Raw genomic sequence first — 21,683 nt, forward strand, 5'->3', positions numbered from 1 at the left:
TGTTACGGCACTTCCACAGTTTGGCACAGAAGCACTTTATTTGATTAATTTTATGGACTTTCATAGGCTACTTGCTTGTTTCATATATTAAATCAATTTTTTGCACATATAGGTTTACATGATTTATTTGCATTTTAAATTATATCTCTTAGAATGTTCATTGTTGATAAAAGGTTTAAATACGTTTTGGCACACAAGCACTTTTTTTAAACCAATGGATTTCCACTAACCATTAGTTTGATTGTTGCATATTATATGTTGTAATTGCAGTTTAAGTAGCACTGTATTTGCGCTGTGGTTTATGGTTTATATATACTTTCACTGTGTGATGAACAGCAGCAACAGGAATTTATTGATTTAAGAGCACAAACACACGTAGCGCGGGTTTTTACATATAAAAAAAAGGATCAACCAGGTATTTTATAGCATAGAATGGAACAAATTACACTGCAGAAGCATTATGCTATTTATTATGCATTAAAGGAACAGGATCTTTTTTTTTTTTTTTTTTTTTTTTTTTTTAGTGTTACAACCACTTTAAGCCAGAGGAGGCGGTGTAAGACCACTGAGGAGGAGACAACATTCCAAAGACCACAGCTGAGTTGCACAAGTACTGGAGGTCATTGATAAGTTGGCCCACTAGGTCCACATGAGCGGAAGAAATCTGTTCTGCAGCCAACACCAGGCACTTGGTGCACTCAGTCAGGGTCTGGGAAACCATAACCGAAGCCAGGTCTGGACAAATTAAGGCACCAGAGGCTGCGTAAAGCGAGAATGCTGTACTCTCCAATTTCTTTCTTAGCAAACACTTTAAAGGGATAGTGAACAGTGAATCATTAGAGCATTTAAAAATGAAAGGGCCAGATGCGCCCACAGTTTATAAATGAGATAGTCAAAAAAGGTATTGTGGAGGAAGGAACTGCCTACCCAGCCTGCCCCAGGGCATATAGCTTGTCCAGAAAGTGCGGGAAAATGGCATCGACAGCCTGGCCCTTGAGCCCACATACCCTCCCAAAGACAGAGACAATGTACGATCTACTAATGGTCAAAACCAATTGACACTATTCTGTACTCTTACTCCTGGACCTTTCTGCTGCCTTTGATACAGTTGACCACCCCCTCCTCTTCAAAAAACTCCACTCCTTTGATCTCCATGACTGTACTCTTCACTGGTTCTCTTCCTACTTATTCAACCGCACCTTTAGCATTACTTACAATTCTACTTCCTCCTCTCCTCTTCCTTTCTCTGTTGGGGTCCCCCAAGGTTCTGTTCTTGGACCTCTCCTATTTTCAATCTACACCTCCTCTCTGGGTCAGCTCCAATACCATCTCTACGCTGACGATACCCAAATCTAGTTATCCCCCACCCCCCGCAGCTCACTCCCTCAGTCTCCTCACGTATCACTAATTTACTATCAGATATATCAGTCTGGATGTCACACCACTTCCTCAAACTCAATCTATCCAAAACCGAACTTATAATTTTTCCTCCACTAAGTGCCCCTTCCCCCGATCTCTCTGTCAATATCAATGGCACAACTATCAGCCCATTCCCGCATGCCAAGGTCCTAGGTGTCGTCCTGGACTCTGAACTCTTCTTCAAGCCCCACATCCAAGCACTGTCCAAATCTTGCCGCCTCAACATCCCCAAAATATGCCCCTTTCTAACCAATGACACAACAAGCTCCTAGTTCACTCCCTGGTCATCTCGCGCCTCAACTACTACAACTCCCTTCTCATTGGCTTACCTCTACAAAGGCTACCCCCCCCCTTCAATCCATCATGAACGCTGCTGCCAGACTCATCCATCTTACCAATCGCTCAGGGTCCACTACTCCTCTCTGTCAATACCTCCACTGGCTTCTGATCACCCAACGAATTAAATTCAAAATACTAACAACATCTTACAAAGCCATCCACAGTTTAACCCCCAGCTACATCACTAGCCTAGTCTCAAAATACCAACCTAATCATTCTGTTCCTTCCTCTCACAACCTCCTGCCCTCTAGCTTTCTCCTCACCTCCTCCCATGCTCGCCTCCAGGACTTTTCCAGAGCCTCTTCAATCCTATGGAACTCCTTACCCCAAACTGTCCGATTATCTCCTACTCTATTAGCTTTTAGACGATCCCTGAAAACCCTCCTATTCAGAGAAGCCTATCCTACCCACACCTAACAACTATACTTCTATTTTCTCCATCAGCTCATCCCCCACATTTATTGCCTTTTGTTTCACTTGACCCTCCCTTCTAGATTGTAAGCTCTAAAGAATTGAGCAGGGCCCTCTAATTCCTCCTGTATTGAATTGTATTGTAACTGCATTGCAAAGCGCTGCACAAACTGTTGGCGCTATATAAATCCTGTATAATAATAATAATAATAATGTGGAAAAGTAGCAGACAAGCTGCTACAGCTGAGAAAAAGAGACACTGTGTGCAGCGAACTCAGCCAGACAGAGAAAAGAATAATTGTGTCAGTGCTGAACCAATACAGCACACACTGAGGTCTTCACTAGCCCACGGCCAGGTAGAGTGGATGGCAGGAGATAGAAGGCAGGTAAAGGAGGAACCCACACAGGAGAAACAGGGGTTAAGGAGGAAGTACCCAGGGGCCAGGGAATACCTACAGTGTAAACCCATTCCATCCCTTCCCACCCACGAGATATACTCACGGACCGCAGGGACAACCTGAGACTTGTAGGTCTCCTTGCAGGAATCTCCAGGCGTTGGGATGAAACACCTCTGATCCTATATGATCTGAGTGTCATCAGCCGATGCACAGAGCTGCGCCGGAAGAAACCGATCCAACCGTCGTACGCATCCACCGAGGGGGCGAGCTCCTGCCTGCCGCTCTGGTGAGTAAAGCAGTCACAGCCGATGCTGGGGGGGACGTCCGGATCTATAATACCCGGCTTGTCGCCCAGCACCACAGTTGATTGAAGAAAAAACAATCTTTGTTGACAGAATCCAAAACGTGAACGAAAGAAAAAATAAAAAAACTAGGGAGCTACAAGCTCCACAACTAAACTCCTAAGACGCTAGGCAAAAACTGAATCCTGGGTTGGAGATGGAGGGTCTGGCCACCACCAGAGGGATGCCCCTAAGGCGTGCTTTTAATTTAAGTTACACTAGCGTCCCACTCCTGAAGGTGGAGGCATCAAACACATTCACCATGGCTGGGCAAACGTGTGACCTCTAAGTGTTTGTGAAATCTTACACCACAAAATGTACTCAGCCAACGCAAGGTAGAGACTCCATTTTTATTTTTCTACTGCTATCAATGGCCAATACGGTACAACACTTCATCCATGTCTTTGGTGAACTCCGATCTCCTTATGAAGTGTTTCTTACATGATGAAGATCAACCATGAAGTATATCTGAGGTGTATATCAGGGTGTACTTCTTCCCCACATGTCCAGCAACATTCATATAGAAGACATTTCCCACACACAAGGCACTAAAACATCTTGAGGGTTGTGCAAGATCCCTAAAGTACAGGAAGACAGGACTTCAAGCTTCTCCCCTGTGTGCAATCTCTGATGTCGGTAAAAAGTGGACTTGTCTGAAAAACATTTCCTGCACTCTGGACATTAATATGGCTTCTCACCTGTGTGCAGTCTTTGATGTCTGTAAAGATTGGACTTGTCTGAAAAACATTTCCTGCACTCCGGACAGGAGTACGGTTTTTTCCCCCGTGTGAGACCTCTGATGTATGACAAGATCTGATTTTTGAACAAAACATTTCCCGCACTCAGAACAGAAATACGGCTTCTCACCAGGGTGTAATCTCTTATGTCTGTAAAGAGAATACCTGTCTGAAAACCATCTCCCGCACTCAGAACAGTTATACGGCTTTTCCCGAGATTGAGACCTTTGATGTTTGACAGGTTGTGAATTTTGTACAAAATATTTCCTGCACTCAAAACAGGAATACGGCTTCTCACTTGTGTTTAATCTCTGATTAATAGAAAAGATGGAATTACTTGAAAAACATTTCCCGCACTCAGGACAGGAATGTGGATTTTCCCCCGTGTGAGATCTTTGATGTCTGTAAAGGTTGGATATGTCTGAAAAATATTTCCCACAATCAGAACAGGAATATGGCTTCTCCCTCGTGTGGAACCTTTGATGTTTAACAAGTTGTGATTTTTGTGCAAAACTTTTCCTGCACTCAGGACATGAATATGGCTTCTCCCCTGTGTGCAATTTCTGATGTTTGTGAAGACTGGATTTTACTGAAAAACATTTTCCGCACTCAGGACAGGAATGTGGCTTCTCACCTGTGTGAGATCTTATATGCTCATTAAGACGGGACTTAAAATTGAAACTCTTCCCGCACTCAGTACAGGAAAACCTCTTATCTGTTGGAAGGATGGCACCGTCCCTCACAGGATAAGAGGAATACGATGGTCCATCTACACTGTGTGGTGCCGGATGGACATTTGAGGTAGCCGGGTTTTCTCCTGGACTATACTGTGTGATGTCCTCATCTTCTACTTTACAGTCTGGAGACAAAGTGAGACAATCCTCTGAGGTTTTCCTCATCTCCCGTCCATCTACTAAAATAGAAATAAAAAGATTATTACTAGACATCAGCAGATTGGTTCCCCTAAACCAGGACTCCGCCCACATCAGGCAGCTTCGTCTCTGAGGATCTTACAATTCCACCCTCAGGGTAACTAGTAAATGGGTCCTCTGATCTACCAGTTCATTTCTTTATTCATGGACCTTAGTCAGAGAGTGAGGAAACGAGTACGGTCTTCTGAAGGAGTGACAGTGATGAGGAAATTATCAGGCAAATGTCCCAACCCCCTCTATCACTCATAAATAACAGCAGGGCTGAGCCCCACCAGAGGCCAGAGAGTGAGGATAGAGAGAGAACAATTAAGGTAAAGACTGGACTAATTCTGTTCTAGAATCTTCAAGTCACATTATGATGCCAGCTGAAACCCAGAATCTCCATAAATCCAGTCTAGATACATAAATTGTGTCTGCAGCACAGAGAAGGAAGATTATCCAAAAGGAATACAGGATGGGGGAACACAGCTCAGGAAAGTGACCAGGGTATTACAGGCTGATATCACCCAGTCCTTGCCCTACTCTGGACCAATCAGTGAGCAGTATGGGTGGAGGAATGTATTTAGTGTTAATGACCCACCTGTGCTGATCTCTGTAGGAGTGTCCTCTTCTATAAATGTCCCCGTTATTCCATCCTCCTCCATAGACTGCTGATCATCTCTCACATACGTCTCTTCTTCTGCTTTAACTTTAGAATCTCTCAGGTTTCCACTCTGAATATATAATAAAAATGACATCAATGGTAACAATGCAGATAATGTACAGATCCTAATGATACTATCAGTGATTGTTCCTCATCTACCTGATGATGGTGAGGGATGGTGTGACTTTCCTGTGTGGAATCCCGGGAATACAGAGGATGGGGACATCTCTCTGGTGGGATTCGGTAGCTGGATGACTTCACCATGGTGTCCTGGAACAGATTTTTGTGTGCTTTTAATATTACAGATTTCTCCATCACTCCCTCCTCATCATCCTCCTCTTTTATCTCTTCTTTAAACTCAACATTAGACTCTCTCAGGTTTCCTATCTGAGTTTATAAAAAAATGAAATTATTTGTAACAATGCAGATAATGTACAGATTCTCAGTGATTGTTCCTCCCCTACCTGATGATGGTGAGGGATGGTGTGACCTTCCTGTGTGGAATCCCGGGAATACAGAGGACGGGGACATCTCTCTGGTGGGTTCCCATTACTGGATCCATCTGTAGGAAACACACACACTGACTGAATACATTGTTTCTATGTGTTTATCAGATGATGGGGGATCTAGGTGGACCCTCCGTACTGCTCTCTCCTTTACAATAAAGTCTCCTCTTACCCGGTGATGTGAGGGGCGGCTGATTCTCCATCATGACGTCCTTGTAGAGATCCTTGTGTCCTTCTAAATACTCCCACTCCTCCATGGAGAAATAGACAGTGACATCCTGACACCTTATAGGAACCTGACACACACAATGATACAGTCACCATCCAGACACATCCCTTGTCTGTTACTGGATAATGTCCCAGAATTCCCAGCACCGCTCACCTCTCCTGTCAGCAGCTCCATCATCTTCTTGGTGACTTCTAGAATCTTCTGCATGTTGTGTCTCTCAGGTTTTAGGGAGTCACATGGAGGCACTGTGATAGTCATATGAGCTCCTGACTCCAGAAGAGGAAATCTCTGTATTGGAAAACCAATAGGAATATCATGTTAGAATCTCAGAATTCTCCTTAACCTCTCCAGTCAGGTCTGTGTTTTATTAATAGAGATAAGAGTGATGTCATGTGACCTCCCAGAATCCTTCTCACCTCTCTGGTCAGGTCTGTGTATAGTAATAGAGATAAGAGTGATGTCATGTGACCTCCCAGAATCCTCCTCACCTTCTGGTCAGGTCTGGGTTTTGTAAATAGAGATAAGAGTGATGTCATGTGACCTCCCAGAATCCTCCTCACCTCTCCAGTCAGCAGGTAGATGATCTCCAGGGTGAGGTTTAGTATCTTCTCAGTCACGTGACTCCGGTCCTCCTCCATCCTCATTGGTGCCATCATTTGATCTATACAGATCTCCTTGTAGATGGATAACTTTGGGAAATGAAAGTAAGAATTATTTGGATGGTATTGGTCATACAATAATATGATGTGGATGTAAGGGGGGGGGGGGGTAATAGTAGGGTTGCTGTACATTTTACAACTACTGCCCCCATGGGAACACAATTAGTTTGAACTGTTTAGTATTTTTTACATTTCCAAGAACCCAGAACTCTCTTGGCCTGCTAGATCAGAATATTACATCTTTCAACTGTGTTTAATTTAGTTTTACATTTAAGAACTACTGCCCCCATTAGAACGCATTTAATCTGGACTGTTTAGTGTTTGCTAGATATAAGATAATACTTTATTGTTATTGGATACATACAACAAAATGTATCACAAAAACAGTTACCAGCTATATGTAATAGTTGCCCAAATCCTCCTCTGCTCGTTTCCCCCACTGACGCTGCTGGCTCCTCCTCCCTGTTGAGTTCCCCAATAGCAAGCTGCTTTTGTTGTGCGTGCTTGCACCTGAGCCACCTCTGTTTGTCCATAAGACACACACAGCGCAGCTTGACCCCCATTATTACTGCACAGCAAGTTTGATTGTGTTCAGCTGAGCAAAACTCCTGCTTGATATCCCTTCTTGAATTGAGGACCAATTTACTCGTTCAATATATGTTGTGCCCATGGGCCATGTATGTGCATTTTTATTGTTTGTTAGAGCTAGGTGAAGGGTTGTTACATTTCTTTGTTTTGACTTTGATATTTTTGAACCCAATAAAATTTTGATACTTTTTTGATACAGCATACCTGGGGGTCACTTTATACAAACGTTCCCTAAGAATTCTTCCCACCATTTCAATCCACCTTCAGCTGTCTCCTCACTGGCTGTGATTTAAAGCAGCTGGAGCCAATGGCTCCTACTGCCATCTCAAAGCCAATAAGAAGTGAGAGAGTCAAGAGAGCCTTGGCTCTTGGGCACATCGATGAATTGACATCGGTCTCAGGTAAGTAAATGGGAGGGGCTGGGAGGGAACCGCCCTCAAAAGTTAATACTAACACTTCTGGTCCTTCTAAACTTCTCAGTCTAAATTCCTCTTTTGACCTGAAGCAACGGATACAGGCTTCTACTCACTCTGATGGCAACACCCTTGACCTTGTATTCTCTAAGGCAGGCCATAGACGATTCGAATTTCTTTCGAAAATCGTAAATGGCAGTGTTTTCGAACGATTTTCGTATAGTTAGTGTGGTATGTAAAACGTTCGATTTTCGTACGACAGCAAAAATTCACATATCCAACATGTTGGGTTTTTTTGCGAAAATCGGCCGAATTTCGTATCATTAGTGGGGGAGTTGTATGATTTTGCCTAACAAAACACAGAACAGTAGGGAGTGTGTCCGGTAGAGATGTGGTTAAAAGGCACTAAAAATAGTGTTTTGTCGTACGATTTTCGGCTCACATTGATGGTACACTCGATGATGTGCACGAGTGCCGCTTTCGTTTATCGAACGATAAATTGTACGTAATTCGAATCGTCTATGGCCTGCCTTACCCCGTGCACTCCGTGCAACCTCTCCAACAATCCTCTCCCATTCTCTGATCACCACCCTATTAGTTTTATGTTCTACCTGTCCTCCACCACCTGTCCTGCCAACCACCTAACAATCACCCGTAGAAACCTTTGCCACCTCTTCTCTACTACTCACCACCTCTGACAAAATCTCACCCCCCTGTCCTGCCCCAATCTAATCTCTTCTGTCTACAACAGATCCCTGTCCTCTGCCCTGGATGCACTTACTTCTCTCACTATACACACAAAATCAGGCCTCGATTCCTACAACCTTGGCAAACAGATGACACCAAAGTCTCAAAAAACGTAGCCGTGCTTTTGAGCGTTTGTGGCATAAGACTTAAGCCCCGTACACATGATCAGATTATCGAACGATCTGCCGTCTGTTTTTTGTGGCATGCTAGTCTGATGTGGAAAGTTAAGAGGTTATTTTCATACAAATTCTCCCGTACGACAGAATCCTACATCAGAAGTGATGTCATGTGTTGGATTTTTTGTATGTGTTCTTTCGTCTCTGAGCATGCCTAGTCTTGCTCTTAAGATTTTTTCCCAACGAAAACTGTACTAATAAAATGAAAATCGGACGTTGTGTTGACGGACGATAAAAATTTTATAGCCTGCACATCAGGATTTTTTTTCAGCCGAAAAAAAAGGAGTCGGTTGTCGAAAGCACTATGGCTATGCTAACAATCCGAAAATCGGCAGATCGGTTGTTGAACGAAATTTCCCTTCAGTTCTTATCGTGTGTATGGGCCTTTAGTCTCAAAGTGACTTCAACCAATAAAAATCTGCCCTTCATTTCCACAAATCTGAGGCTCTAGGGGTGGGAATCCCGCCTCCGCTTTTGACGCACCTTTTCTCAACGTTGCCTTTTAAGTGGACCCGGACGGCACTGACCTACCTGGGTACCCAGATACCTTCTGACCTGTCTCGACTCTACGAGCTGAACTTCCCTCCCCTCCTGACTCACATTCGTCGATTACTAACTTCTTGGAATACGGGATTGCACTCGTGGTTTGTGAGATGCAACTTACTTAAGGTGACGATTCTCCCTAAAATCCTATATCTCTTGCAGGTCCTGCCCGTGAAGATCCCGTCTTCCTTTTTTTGCCCAAACCCATGGTGTTTTCCTGAAGTTTATTTGGGCACATGGGAGACCAAGGCTCTCTTGTGCCCAACTGACGTTGCCGAAACAATTTGGGGGTCTGGCCCTTCCGGATGTCGCGAAATACCACCAAGCTGTCCCCCTGGGCTGGCTACTAGATTGGCGGCGGCATTCACCAGGTAAGCTCTAGGTACAGATTGAAAGAGGGCAAACTCCTGCCTCCCTGGGGGGGGGGCACCGTGGGTTGTGGGGGACCTCCCTCACCATATCCGTGCACACCCCACGATTGGGGTGACGATAGCGACTGTCTGTCGACTCTTGCCCCACCCCTCCATCTCCACACGGACGTCTCAGTTATACCCGATCTTGGGAAACCCGGAGTTTACTCCTGGCATGAAAGACCTGGCGTTCCGTGGATTAGAAGCCCGGGGTATTTCTCAGGCCTCTCACTTTCTTCAGGGGTCCCGTTGGCCGACAATGGTGGAATTGACGGCAGGGGGTGGCCCCTTTTAATTGGGATTCTGGCATGCAGCCCAAATCCATCATTTTCTTCATTCTCTGCCAGCGTCTTCGTTGTTTGCGTGGGATCATACCCCTTATGAGGAATATTGTGTGGGGAGTGGAAACCTTCCGGGCACGTTGTCTAAATCCTATGGCCTGTTGATCGCCCCAGCGTAGGATTTCATGCTGCCCAGCCTGGGCAAATGGGAAAGGGATCTCCGGCTGACTCTCACCCCGGTGCAACGATTGAAAATATATACTTTGGCTCTTAAAATGCAGACTTGCACGAAACTACAGGAACTGAACTACAAGATCCTCACTCAGTGGTATCGAGTTCCCTCTCTTCTACATAAGCTTTTCCCAGACGCGACGGACCTCTGCTGGAGATGCCAAGGGGAAGTGGGCACAATGCTCCACATCTTCTGGTCCTGCCCCCGCCTTCAGCCCTTTTGGAAGGATGTTAGGGCTCTTCTGGGGGAGCTCTCGGATTGAGAAATCCCGGACACCCCCGAATTTTTCCTCTTGCAAGTGTCTACCATGCCGATATCTAAATGCAAAAAATCAATTATCCCTCATGTGCTGTGTGTGGAAAAATCCTGCATCCCGACGCTGTGGAAATCATCCAGGGCACCGACGATTAAAGACTGCATGCACAGGATGGAAGACATTAACCGCATGGAAGACCTCACCCTCACAAGGCAGCATCGCAGGGAACGCTAGGAGAGGATCTGGGGTTACTGGAATGTCTTTGTATTATCTGACAAAGGGAGGTCACCCATCCCTTGCCCTTCTCACCGTTCGTTTCTCTCGCCCTATACTCTCTCTCTCTACATTCTTTGGTTCTGCTCGGCTCACTACCCATCCTTATTACTTCTTTCTGTACACCTCTTACAAAAATCAGGGAGTGACAGCCGAGAAGGATCACTTCTCATGCACAAATTTTCTTTCTGTTCGGCACAGTGCCTTATTGTTCTCTATCTCAGACAGATATGGTGGACCTTCCCCTGGTAGCAGGGGTGGGCCGCATGATCTTACTGGGCACTCAACAGTATGCTGACCTGGTGGTTTAAATTGTTGTTCAGTTCACATTTCCTTATTGTGCTTGTTGTACTTTATTGACATATGTGCACTACTGTTTTCTTCTCCACTGTTATTCCTTCTAAATAAAATATTTGAAAAAAAAAAAAATCTGCCCTTCAAAAATATAATTCTTGCCTCCAATGTGCCAAGCAGACCTATTTTATCACTCTCATTAACACCTTCTCATCCAGTCCCCATCAACTCTTCTCTACCTTTAAAGGCCAGTACACACGTAGCGATTGTCGGCCGTAAATATTCGGCCGCCAAACGATCGGCCGATTGTCGGCTTGTTAGTATGATGCTTCCGACAACCGACAGCGAATTTTCAGCCGAACAGAATCTGGCATGCAGACTTTAAAATTTTTGTTGGCCGTCACCAGAATGGCCGATTGTTCGCCAGTCAATACAGAATTCGGCCGACAAACAGCAGATTAGCAAGACTGGGCATGCTCAGAAAAGAAAAAACACACGGAAAGTTAACCATCACATGACATCACTTCTGCAGTCGGCTGTTGTTGGCCGACAAAATTCGGTCTGCCAAAGTCTTTAGCACTTTTCAGCCGACAGGACAGCACCGGACAAAAGACGGCCGATCGTTCGGCTGACAATAGCTGCGTGTGTACGGGGCATTACTCTCTACTTCGTCCTCCACTCACTGACTTACTGCCCAGGAGATCGCCAATCACTTCAAACATTAGATTGATACAATTCATGAGGAGAATTCTGCTGTGCAGATACCAAAACTGAGCTCATAATATTTCGCCCCCCCCCCCCCATGTGCCCTTTCCCGACTTCTCTTTCAAGATCAATGGCACAACCATCAACCCATCCCTGCATGCTAGGTGTTAAAGCGGAGTTCCACCCTGGATTTTTTTTTTTTTTTTTTAATACCCCCGGGACAGTCAGGGCTAGTACATTCCACAATGGCTAGCCTCTGATCTGTCCCGGGTTGCACTTACCTGTTAGGACAAATACTTACCTTGCAAACGTCTTGTCCAGCGCTGCCATCTCAGATGTGGGCAGCTTGAAGCCAGCGAGATCCCCTTCGGCGTCTTCTTCCGCCTTCTTTGGTCCCACGATGCTCTGCGCCGGCCCCGACGTCACTTCCGGGTCGCGCGCGTCATCCCTCTACAGCTTCTGACCCGGAACTGACGTCGGGGCCGGTGCAGGCGCAATGATTCCTGGGAGCTATGACGTTCAGCTCCCAGGAATCATTGCAGAGCCAGGAAGTGACGACGGGCCGCGGCCGAGGAAGGAGGAAGAAGGAAGTAAGGTAAGTATTTTTTCTTCGCTAAGAGGTAAGTAAAAAAAAAAAAAAAATATGCGATTATCCATTTCTTTTTCAGGTGACCCGGAGCGAGAAGATGGAGGTAAGTATAAAAATAGGGTGGAACTCCACTTTAACCTGGACTCTGAACTCTCCTTTTGGCCCCACATCCAATCACTTTCTAAAGCTTGCCGCCTCAACCTCCGCAACATCTCCAAAATACGCCCCTTCCCAACCAATGACACCATAAAGCTCCTAGTTCACTCCCTGATTATCGGTCACTTTTGGCGCTTTTCCACTGCATAGAACCGTACCGGCTCGGCACGCTTTTGTGCTTTTCCACTGCGGTACCGCATGGTATAGGGTCGGAACGGTTCGGTACGGTACGGTATAGGTTTGCTTTTCCACTGCATGGAACCGAACGGTACGGTACGGTACGGCTCTGAAAAAACAGTACCTACTCGATTGTGGTTCCAACAGGTACCAAACTGGTACCATATCCCACAATCCTTTGCATACAGTCACTACTAGCCACTGATTGGTCAGAGAATCACACCCACCCCATTGTTATCCCACCCACTTAACTTTAGTACTACTTTAGTGGAAAAGCAAACCTATACCGTACCGTACCGAACCGTTCCGACACTATACCATGCGGTACCGCAGTGGAAAAGAAAACCGGGCCAAGCAGGGCCGAGTAGAGCCGAGCCGGTACTAGCCGGTACTTGCAGTGGAAAAGTGCCACTAGACTACTGCAGCTCCTTCCTCACTGGATAACATTTACATAGGCTATCCCCCCTTCAGTCCATCATGAATGCTGCTGCCAGACTCCTCCACCTTACCAACCGTTCAGTGTCTACAACTCCTCTCTTCCATTCCCTCCAGTGGTCTCCATTCAGTGCCCCCCGCCCTGTCTGCCAATCCCTTCAGTGGCCTCCATTCAGTGCTCCCCACCCCTCTCTGCCAATCCTTTCAGTGGTCTCCATTCAATGCCCCTCCACCCCTCTCTGCCAATACCTCCATTGGCTTCCACTCACCCAACAAATTAAATTCAAAATACAATACTTACAAAGCCATCCACAACTCTGCCCCCCAGCTACATCACTAACCTAGTCTCACAATACCAACCAAATAGTCCTCTTCTTTCCTCATAAGACCTCCTACCCTTTGTCACCTCCTCCCATGCTCGCCTCCAGGACTTCTCCTGAGCCTCTCCCATCCTATGGAACTCCCTACCTCAATCTACCTGACTATTTCCTACTGTGCCCACTTTTAGACAGTCTCAAAAATACGTCTATTCATAGAAGCCTATGCTGCCACTACCTAACAACTGTACTAAGCTCATCCCCTACAGTTATTACCTTTTAGATCACCCTTCATTCTAGATTGGAAGCTCTAATGAACAGGGCCCTCTGATTCCTCCTGTACTGAATTGTATTGTAACTGTACTGTCTGCCCTCATGTTGTAAAGCGCTGCGCAAACTGCTGGACCTATATCAATCTTGTATAATAATAATAACGTAAAATAAAATCTTTTTACCTCCTCTGCTGCCAGTTTCAGCAATTTCTTCTCTAAGACGTACTATATGGAACGTCCTGTCTGTATGTGACATCACTTCCTGTCTGTATTCCATAGAGACTTCCTGTCTGGGTAGAAGTGAGATCACCACCTTGTGGAGCTCAGAGGAACTGCAGTTTTGAGAAACATCTTGTAGTGTTGATTTACTTAAAGCGGTAGTATCCTGCTTTTTAAAACTTTTACCTACAGGTAAGCCTATAATAAGGCTTACCTGTAGGTACAATTAATATCTCCTAAATCTGCACGGTTTAGGAGATATTTGCAGTGCATGCAGCTGCTCGCGCAAGCGGGGCATGCGCTCTGAAGGTCCGGGGGGACCTTCAGTTTTTCTTGACAGGAGCTTGCCGGAAAATCACTCCCGCGCGCATGCGCGGGAGTGACGTCGGCGCGGCTCCGGCCAATCACAGTGCCGGAGCCGCTGAACCCGGAGGAGACGACGAGGGATCATGGCAGCGCCCGCAGCGATGTCCGAGGGTCCGTGTCGGGGGTTCGTTCTAAGGTAAGTAATACATAATGAGCTAGTATGCGATGCATACTAGCTCATTATGCCTTTGTCTTGCAGGTTTTTTTTTTTTTTTGTTTGCGATTTTTGGGTTTACAACCGCTTTAAAGCGGAGTTCCACCCAAAAGGGGAACTTCAGCTCTTTTGCTTCCCCCCCCCTCCGGTGCCACATTTGGCACCTTTCTGGGGGGTACCTGTTTTTGACAGGTACCCTTCCCCACTTCCGGGATACAGCGCCACGGCGCCGTCCCTCGGAGGCTTGACCCCCTCCTCCTCCCCCCCGCTGCCGAGCCAATAGGACCGCGCTTTGCGCATGCGCAGTAGGGACCCGCCCTTGAAGCCGCAAGGCTTCACTGCCGGGTTCCCTTACTGGCAATGGCGGTGGCAGCACCCGACAGCCGATGGCTGCGGTGCCAAGATGGCTGGACTACCAGACAGGTAAGTGTCCCAATATTAACAGTCAGCAGCTACAGTATGTGTAGCTGCTGACTTTTAATTTTTGGAGGGGGTGGAGGGGGAGGTGGAACTCTGCTTTAATCTAGATCAGGGATCCTCAAACTACGACCTTCCAGCTGTTGCGGAACTACACGTCCTATGAGGCATTGTAAAACTCTGACATGCACAGACATGATTAGGCATGATGGGAATTGTAGTTCCTGAACAACTGGAGGGCCATAGTTTGAAGACACCTGATCTAGAGAGTGAAAAATCTTGTGCAACTCCGCATAGAAACCAATCAGCTTCCAGTTTTTTATGTTAAAGCATCTATAAATGATCACCTTGTAAAACAATCCATTCAGTTTAAAGTAGAAATGGAAGGCAAAACATTTTTGTATAGATATAAAAAAAACATTATAAATACATTTTTCCACTTTTTTTTTTTAATTAAAAAATTCAATTTGATCACATTCCCACTGTTCTTAGCTGCATAAGAGCTAGGGGGAAGAAAAGCAACAGTACACGCTGTGCAACGGGGGCATGTCAGGACAAGTCTGATCATTGGAGGAGAGTACATTGGGTTCCCAGCATAGCTAGGAAACTGACCACGCTGTGCTCTCCTTCTTAGTGTGGTCAGTTTTAATAGGAAAGCAGAAGGACTGGCAGGAACACCATGCATTTCACACAAATAAAACAATACAAAGAGAGCAGGAGACTTTCTAATGCAAGTACTTGGTACAGCAGCCACATATCAGAAATATGAAATGCTTGGGTAACAAACGCTTTAACTGAACAAGCTGAAGTTAGAAGATGATTGGCTACCACGCACAGCTGCACCCGTTTTTGCATTCTCCAGTTTTAGTAAATCAATCCCATAGTGTGAACACAGGTGTGCTTGTCTGTTGTATATCCTTATAAATGGGTCATCTCCACTCCCACCAAGGGGAATAGAAATATATTACTGCCTTGTCCAGTCTTTCTCAGCCAGGGTTCCTCCAAAGTTTCTAGAGGTTCCTTGAGCAATGAACAATGTTTGTCTCTCAGTACCAACAAATTCATGACGATTTAATAATGGCCTCCTTCTCCAACTGATATAAGAAGATCTTTCTCCCATTGGTCACCAATAGAGATAGACTCGGGCATATTCGAGTTCCCACGTGCCCGATCTCGCCAAGAAGCCGACACTGCACTCCGCTAATCAGAGACAGTGAGACATTTCCCGATCCGCAGCAGCACAGATCGAGAAATGTCTCACTGCCTGTGATTAGCAAAGTGCAGTGTCGGCTTCCTGGTGGGATTGGGCAGGTGGGAACTCGAACACGCCCGAGCCTATCTCTAGTCACCAATAAGGGAGCAAAAAACAGACCACTTGGAATGAGCTCCAGATTTAGACTGAATCCATGCTTGTACAGAATTTGGCTTGTTTGGGGGTCAGTGCATGGCTGAACTAAATTGGTATGCAACAAAGTTGAAACTCCAGTTGCAGTATTACTTCCGCAGCTTCTTGCTCAAGCTGGTTGATAGGGAGTCAGTGGCTGCAAGCACCCTAATACCTGGTGAAGACTCCCCCTCAGCCCATTCAGTTATTAACTGGCGCTTACAGATGAATGTTAAAAAAATGCCCTTCAGGTCTGGTCTGTTATGGATGTTTAGGAGGGAACCCTATGCAAAAGAAAAAAAAAAACGCAAGGAAAAAAGAGTGAGGTACCCCCAAAATCTATACCAGACCCTCATCTGAGCAGACAGCTTGGCTGTACAAGAAAGGTTGGAGGGTGGGGAGTGAGCATGCCCCCTCCTGAACCCTACCAGGCCACATACATAATAAGTCCATTCCCTTCCTGGTTGTAAAGTTGAACAAGTATAATGTATGAGCTTGTATCGGGGAACATGAGTAATCTGTACAACATAAGGCATCAGGAAATGTATATCTGTCTGAAGAACACAGGGGAGATATTGGAACTCTAACAGTAACTCGTGATGAGCTGAACTGTCCTGGGTTTGGTTTGACGCGGAACCCGAAAACCCCTTTGAAATCAATGGGAGTGGAATCTGTCAAATTACAAAAGCCAATTTTCTGGGCTAATAGGCAAGGGGGTGTCAAAAAGAGGCACGGGGGTGGTCACTGCCCTGGGGAAAAAATATAAGAAAAAGAATAAAATATTTTTAAAAATTCAGTGTGGCCTAGAGCAGTGATTTTTTTTCGCACTGACAATTACATTAAAGTAACAATAAAACTTCATTTTTTTTTTAATTAAAATAACAAACATGTTATACTTACCTTTTCTATGCAATGGTTTTGCACAGAGCAACCCCAATCCTCCTTTTCCCTCCCGACTTCTTTTTTTAAAGACAAAATGGCAAACAGACCCCAAGGGTCCTCCAGAATAGATAGCAGACCCCTTCTGGTCTGTTATGTATTGTGGGAGAACTCTGGAAGGGTCTGTATTAGTGATAGACCGATATAGAATTTTCGTTGCTAATACTGATATTTTGGCCATTGAATATCGGTATCGGCCCATATTTGCCGATATTTTCGTACATTTAAAAATGTTAATTTTTTTTATTTTTAGCACTTGACATGTACTGTTGTGAAGGGATCTGGGGGTCTAAAACCCCTCCTCTGCACTTAAAAGCATTCAAAACAGCCATTTGATTCATGACATCACTTCCGGGTTTTTACATGGAGACCCGATCAGAGCTGATCAGGTGTTAAGTGGTGTCCTGCCGAGGACAGCGGCCGTGAGGGCTGGTTGCCCGGTGTTGTGCGGAAACCAGGCACTCGGCTCTGATCGGAACTCCGCCTCTCTAGCTGTCTGCAAACCAGCTCCTCCTCACCAGCTGAACTGAATTACGCCCCTCCAGTCTTCTACACTCCAGCTCCTCCCATGCTCCCTCCACCATGTGTAATTTACACTACTTTATTTGAGTGCCTGGGGAAACTGGTTCAAGTCTCCCGGTGGGACGGGAGACCTGGGCGAGCCGCGGAAGGCAACGGGAGGGTGGGGACGTCCACTCCCGCTCCTTGTTTCTCAGCCGCATCGGTTGTCATTACAAGACAGCCGACCGTCGGCTATGGATGCCAGTACCGGGGTGATGCCTCTAGCTGCAAGCATCCCTACGGTACAAGCACTTTCTGAAATATCGGCAATATCGGTCACCTTGGTGGTCGATTCTGATATATCGGGGAAAGTGCATATCGGCCCCCAATATATCGGCTTTGCCGATAATCGGTCGATCCCTAGTCTATATGCTGTAAGATCTTCCAAAGACTCTACATTGCCTCTCAGCATATACCTTAGGGTGTCTTCTTTCCAAAAAGGGGTAATTTGGGGGGTGTTTGTCCTGACAATTTAGAGCCTCCGAAAATGTACTAGGTAGTCAGGAAATCAAATGTGCAAGTTATGCCCTTTGAAAGCCGGAAGATGGTCATTGGGTTTTGGGCCCCTGTACGTGGCAAGGCTGCCAAAACGTATCAAACATGTGGTATCCCCATACTCAGGAAAAGTAGCAGAATGTGTTTTGGGATGTGATTTTACATTTACCCATGGCATGTTTGAGGAGAAATATCTCATTAAATTGACAATTTTATGTTAAAAAACTTGTAAAAAAAAACAATCTTCCATGGACTTAACATGCCTCTTAGCAAATCCCTTAAGTTGTCTACTTTCCAAAAAATTTGGGAGGTGTTTGAACTGTCCTGGCATTTTAGGGCCTCTACAATCATTACGTGTATGGCCAGAATTAGAGGTTTCTGTCACACTCCTGACGTTGGGCATACATGTAAGAGGTAACTCTCTACCAGAGAAAGTGAAAAAAGTATATGAGCTACTGCTCCCTGACCACTCCATGCTCCTAATACTGGGCATATTAAAAAAAAGAACTAATTCCTTCCTTCAAATCGATTGGTGTTAAATAGTTAGTGAGGTTCAAAAAAGACACTAGTCCATATAGTTGAACCAATAAGAAAAAAATATTGAAACACCCCATATACACAATCCTATACCCATAGCTGATCTGGAGGAAGGCAAAAAAACAAAACAATAAAGCATGATCCAATTCACTCCATTGGCGGAAAAACGATTCCTTCTTGATCCCCTGGGAGGCAATCGGATATTCTCAGGATCAACTACCTCTGGTGGGATGTGAATGAAGAAATCTCTGCCAGAAAAAAAAGTGAAAACAGTATATGCCGAAGCATGGAAGCTACCGCCTGCTGACCTCCCCACGCTCCTAATGCTGGGTATACACGTTCCATTTTTTTAACTGTGGATAGCGAAAACTCCTCCTGCAGTGCTGCAGGTACTGACATATGTATTCTGAGAGCAGCACAGTGCTGCCATCAGAATACACAGATCAGTGCTGCAGCTGATTGGCTTTCCTGCAAAGCAAACAACAATAGTTAACAATAACACACAGTAACAATATAACATTAACTCCCAAAAACAACTTTTTTTTGTAACGACTTTTCAAAACAGCCTTTGATTTTTGGTTCTCTAAAATGTGATAGACAGTTTCCTGACTGCCTAACATTTTCAGGCTCCGTTCACACTATGGCGTTCCAGATCACTGGCGGAATCGCCACGATTCTGCCCGCTAATCTAAATCAGTGCAAATCGCGGGACGCCCTTGCAAGCTTTGTTATTTTTATAGGCACTTAAATCGCGCGATATTGCCCTGATTGTCGCCTGACGAACTGCGGTAAAATCGCAGAACCTTTTTTGGATGACAGGCGTCCCGCGGTTCTGTTTGCGTGATTTTACTACAATTCAATGGGCGAGAATGGTTTGTCCTAGACTAATACTCCACTAGTGTGTGGTAACAACAGAAGCAGTCCTTGAGGCAGAGGCCAGGCTGGTCAGGACAGGAAAAATGGGTGTCTCATCTTATTGCACATTTATCACAGACACAACATCTTTTCTTGGGGTGACCTTTGTGTTGGGGCAGGTTGGAGGACGGACATCTGGAAAATGCCTCTCCTGCAGCTGGATTTAGGTGTTGGGCCACAGCGCCTTCTGGATACGAAAGGACTGAGGTTATTGCCTCCTGAAATTTTAGGAAGGATCCAGTTCTTCCAGTAGCTTTGTAAAGAGCAAAAGCATTGTACAGAGCCATATGAAATAAATATACAGTATAGATACTTTTTTTTTGCGTCAGTGTATAGCTCTGCAGGCAGATAAATATGGCTTCATCATTTGGTCATTGAAGTTTACTTCTCCCATATTATTCGTGGACACACGAGGATTTCAACGACACCAGACACCATGTGAATTTGAACCGTCATATCTGCATGAATAGAAGACAGGATGACTATATCACGTTTGTCCTTCCACTTCAGTGCGAGTAGTTTTTCATTCCACAACACCCTTTTGGGGGTTAACAAGCGGTTGGGGGAAGCCCCTGCAATTAAGTCACATGGTGCCACAGCAGCCAATTTTTTCAAAGAACAAATGTATAAAAAGTGGTACCCTTGCATATAAGTTCTCCATGTACAAATGATACCCCATATGGAACAAGAGTGACTGACAACACGTCCCACACTATCTTACCACTGCTCCCCATGTAGTCTTGGCATCTGGGGGGTGAACTTGACTGTTTTTTCCCTCATAAATTCTAAAGTAGTCTATAGTAGTATTCTATAGTATTGCCCTCTCACAAAGCTTAAAGTTTGACCCCAAATTTGGCACTCTGGGGAGATACTACTTGATTGCAAGCCTGCCACTAAAATGTACAAGGAACATGTCTATGCAAATGTTTTGCTGGGGCGTATACACATCTGCAAATTTCTGGGACAGGTAATATTTGAGGGACTAAATTTTGTTGAGCCGATCATAGTCAGGGTCACCTTGAGGATAACAGAGGGTATTGTCACTGCAATGTATAAAACACATTTTCCTAGCCATAGAAGCAGAGAACACGGGCATATGATAAATCGGGTTCTGTGGACCAATTTGACTGCAATTAATTCTCATTCGTAATGTCCATGTTATGGGTTAGGCCCCAAAAAAGTTAAATTCAGAAACTGACAGGTTTCTACTCGAATGGCCTAGCAAGGTATGAATTCGGGTTGGGGGGCGATGTACTGTTGGGCATAAACATTACTTTGGTTCACAATCAAATTATAGAGGCCTTCAGTGGAAAACAGCTAAAAAATTCAAGGGGTGTTGTTAGGTTGGCTGTTTCCACATGAGCCCCACCCTGGGCTGTGAATGGGGGGATAACGGAGACTGCTGAAACTTGGGGGCAGCAAATTAGTAAGCACCTCTGGAAGGCTACTATGGGCTTTATGAGCCTGTGCTCAAATTCTTGGTGGCTGCGGTTGTATTACACTACTAGCGTTAACCACCTCACCAGCTTGTACTGCACTGCTGGTGCTCACTACCATAAAATACTGCAGTGCTGGTGTCTAAAAGACCAGGATGTACTAGGTCGCTGGTGCTTGCCAGATCACCAAAAAGTAGTGCAGCACTAGTACTTGCGTCCTGCTGTATCTGAGTATAATGATGTGTTTGTAGCACTTCAGCAGCATGGGGTTGGGTACGCCTGGTTTTAGCAGGGACCTCTTCATCATCCTTCGAGCTCCCTTTAAGAGTGCTGCTGTTCTCCACAGGTTTGTATTCTGAGCCTAGTTCTGACAGTGTGGCTTCCTCATCACTCATCTGTCATGCTCAGAATACTGTAGGCCTCTTCACTAGTGTACCTTTTTTTTGGACATTTTGCACACTAATTTTACAGGTACCTAGTGACGACTACGGGAAAAAGAGCTCCTAGCTAGCAATCAGGGACAAGGACTGATGTTGCTGACATTGCAGATATAAGGTCTGATCTTGCTGACATTGCAGTTTTGTGGGCAATGTATCAGAGGTTGCAGTGATCAGTATCCTGACACTGCACTTGATGGAGAATGGGGTGGGGGCACAGGGCTGACAGTCATTGGGGCTGATCCTGCTAACATGGTAAATCATCACGGACTGTGGCAAATTTCATTTGGAAATCAAGGTCACATGATCTGGAGGAAGAGTGGAGAGGCACAGAATCCATGTTGC

The 21,683-nt window shown here is 45.4% G+C and overlaps 2 protein-coding genes across 2 annotated transcripts in view; one reads left to right on the plus strand and one right to left on the minus strand.

Annotated features, from left to right (window-relative positions):
• Nucleotides 1–21,683, plus strand: part of LOC309550685 (uncharacterized protein) — a 903,485-nt gene that overhangs the window by 574,052 nt on the left and 307,750 nt on the right. The window lies entirely within an intron of this gene.
• LOC309550007 (uncharacterized protein) overlaps nucleotides 3,294–21,683 on the minus strand; it is a gene marked incomplete at its 5' end in the record, with an annotated part of 46,514 nt that continues 28,124 nt past the window's right edge. Inside the window, one exon of the mRNA XM_082250481.1 lies at nucleotides 3,294–4,558. Within this exon, the coding sequence (XP_082106607.1) occupies nucleotides 3,603–4,558 (956 nt within the window). The 3' untranslated portion in view covers nucleotides 3,294–3,602. The remainder of the gene's footprint in view (nucleotides 4,559–21,683) is intronic.

Source organism: Pelophylax lessonae (genome assembly GCF_965119305.1).
Source record: "Pelophylax lessonae genome assembly, chromosome: 3".
Classification (NCBI taxonomy): domain Eukaryota; kingdom Metazoa; phylum Chordata; class Amphibia; order Anura; family Ranidae; genus Pelophylax; species Pelophylax lessonae.